We start from the raw sequence: 1,085 nt of genomic DNA on the forward strand, positions 1-1,085 counted from the left end.
CCTTGCGTATGGCTCACTAGCTTTCGATCTCCGCTTAACATGAGTGCGATGGTCTACTTGAAGCTTCGCTTAGAGAAATCTCTCGGGAAACTCTACCAGCATAGGGTGTCCAAGAAGGTAGCTCAATCTAGGTGATTCAGTAGAGCTGCAGATTTGTCTTGGCTCTGTTATGATACTTATCATACATAATCATCTCTAGTCTGAGCAGAACAAAACCTTTATGTTAGTTGACATTAATCTTCTTCTTCCCCATGAAGGTCGTTTTCACCATCGCTGCTCTGTCCGTGGCCGTCGCCGAGTATTGTCAGGATATTTGTGATGGTTATTCTCCCTGTGCTGACTCCAAGTATGGCTCCTACTGCAAGGGCAACGGTGTCTGCTTCGGTCTCTACCATAAGGATGATGGTTACTGCTTCCAGCCGACCGAACAGGACACCTGTGATGACTACACGTTGGAGCCGGTGGCTTGTCCCGAACCCACACCCACCTGTCAGGACGTCTGCAATGATATGTCTCAGTGCCGCGATTCCAAGTGGGGATCGTATTGCAAGACTTGGCAGAATCCGGCGGTTTGTTTCGGTATCATCGAGAAGGATGATGGTTCTCTTTGCTTTGCCCCCACTGATAGTGACTGCGAAGGTGAACCCTACTATTGTTAGCCTAGTTTAGGTATTCCTTAGCATCAACTAGGTTGGTCGAATTTTATTTTCTGAGTAATCGTGTAATCACATCTAGGTGAGTGGTCCAATCATTAATATTCTGTTGTGTTTTATTGGAAATCCGGATTGTTTCTGGTAGAGTAAACGGAGCTCAAGAGACACTGTGCGACTCATTCGTTCCCAGAGCTCGCACTGTGACTCGTGAGGACGAGGGTAACTATTCGCCGAATCACATTGTCCGCCATTGGTTTTCATACCACTATTGTTACCGTAGTGGCCACAGATGTCAAAGGGGATTTGCCTATCTTTTACGTATCCACTACAACGCAGGGTAGATGAGCTAAGGATGATTGATTCGACATACATCAGTAGAACACCTGAATCTTACTCAGTAAGACTTACTGTATCAATGGTATGATGGGTCAA

At 46.1% G+C, this 1,085-nt stretch overlaps 1 protein-coding gene across 1 annotated transcript; it reads left to right on the forward strand.

Annotated features, from left to right (window-relative positions):
• Window positions 1-251: 251 nt before the first annotated feature.
• Pmar_PMAR016816 (hypothetical protein) lies at window positions 252-659 on the forward strand (the record flags this gene model as incomplete). The annotated part of the gene is made up of 1 exon (XM_002768329.1): window positions 252-659. The coding sequence occupies one exon, from the start codon at window positions 252-254 to the stop codon at window positions 657-659; it is 408 nt and encodes a 135-aa protein (XP_002768375.1).
• Window positions 660-1,085: the final 426 nt, after the last annotated feature.

This window comes from Perkinsus marinus (assembly GCF_000006405.1).
Source record: "Perkinsus marinus ATCC 50983 genomic scaffold scf_1104296968662, whole genome shotgun sequence".
In the NCBI taxonomy this organism is placed as follows: domain Eukaryota; phylum Perkinsozoa; order Perkinsida; family Perkinsidae; genus Perkinsus; species Perkinsus marinus.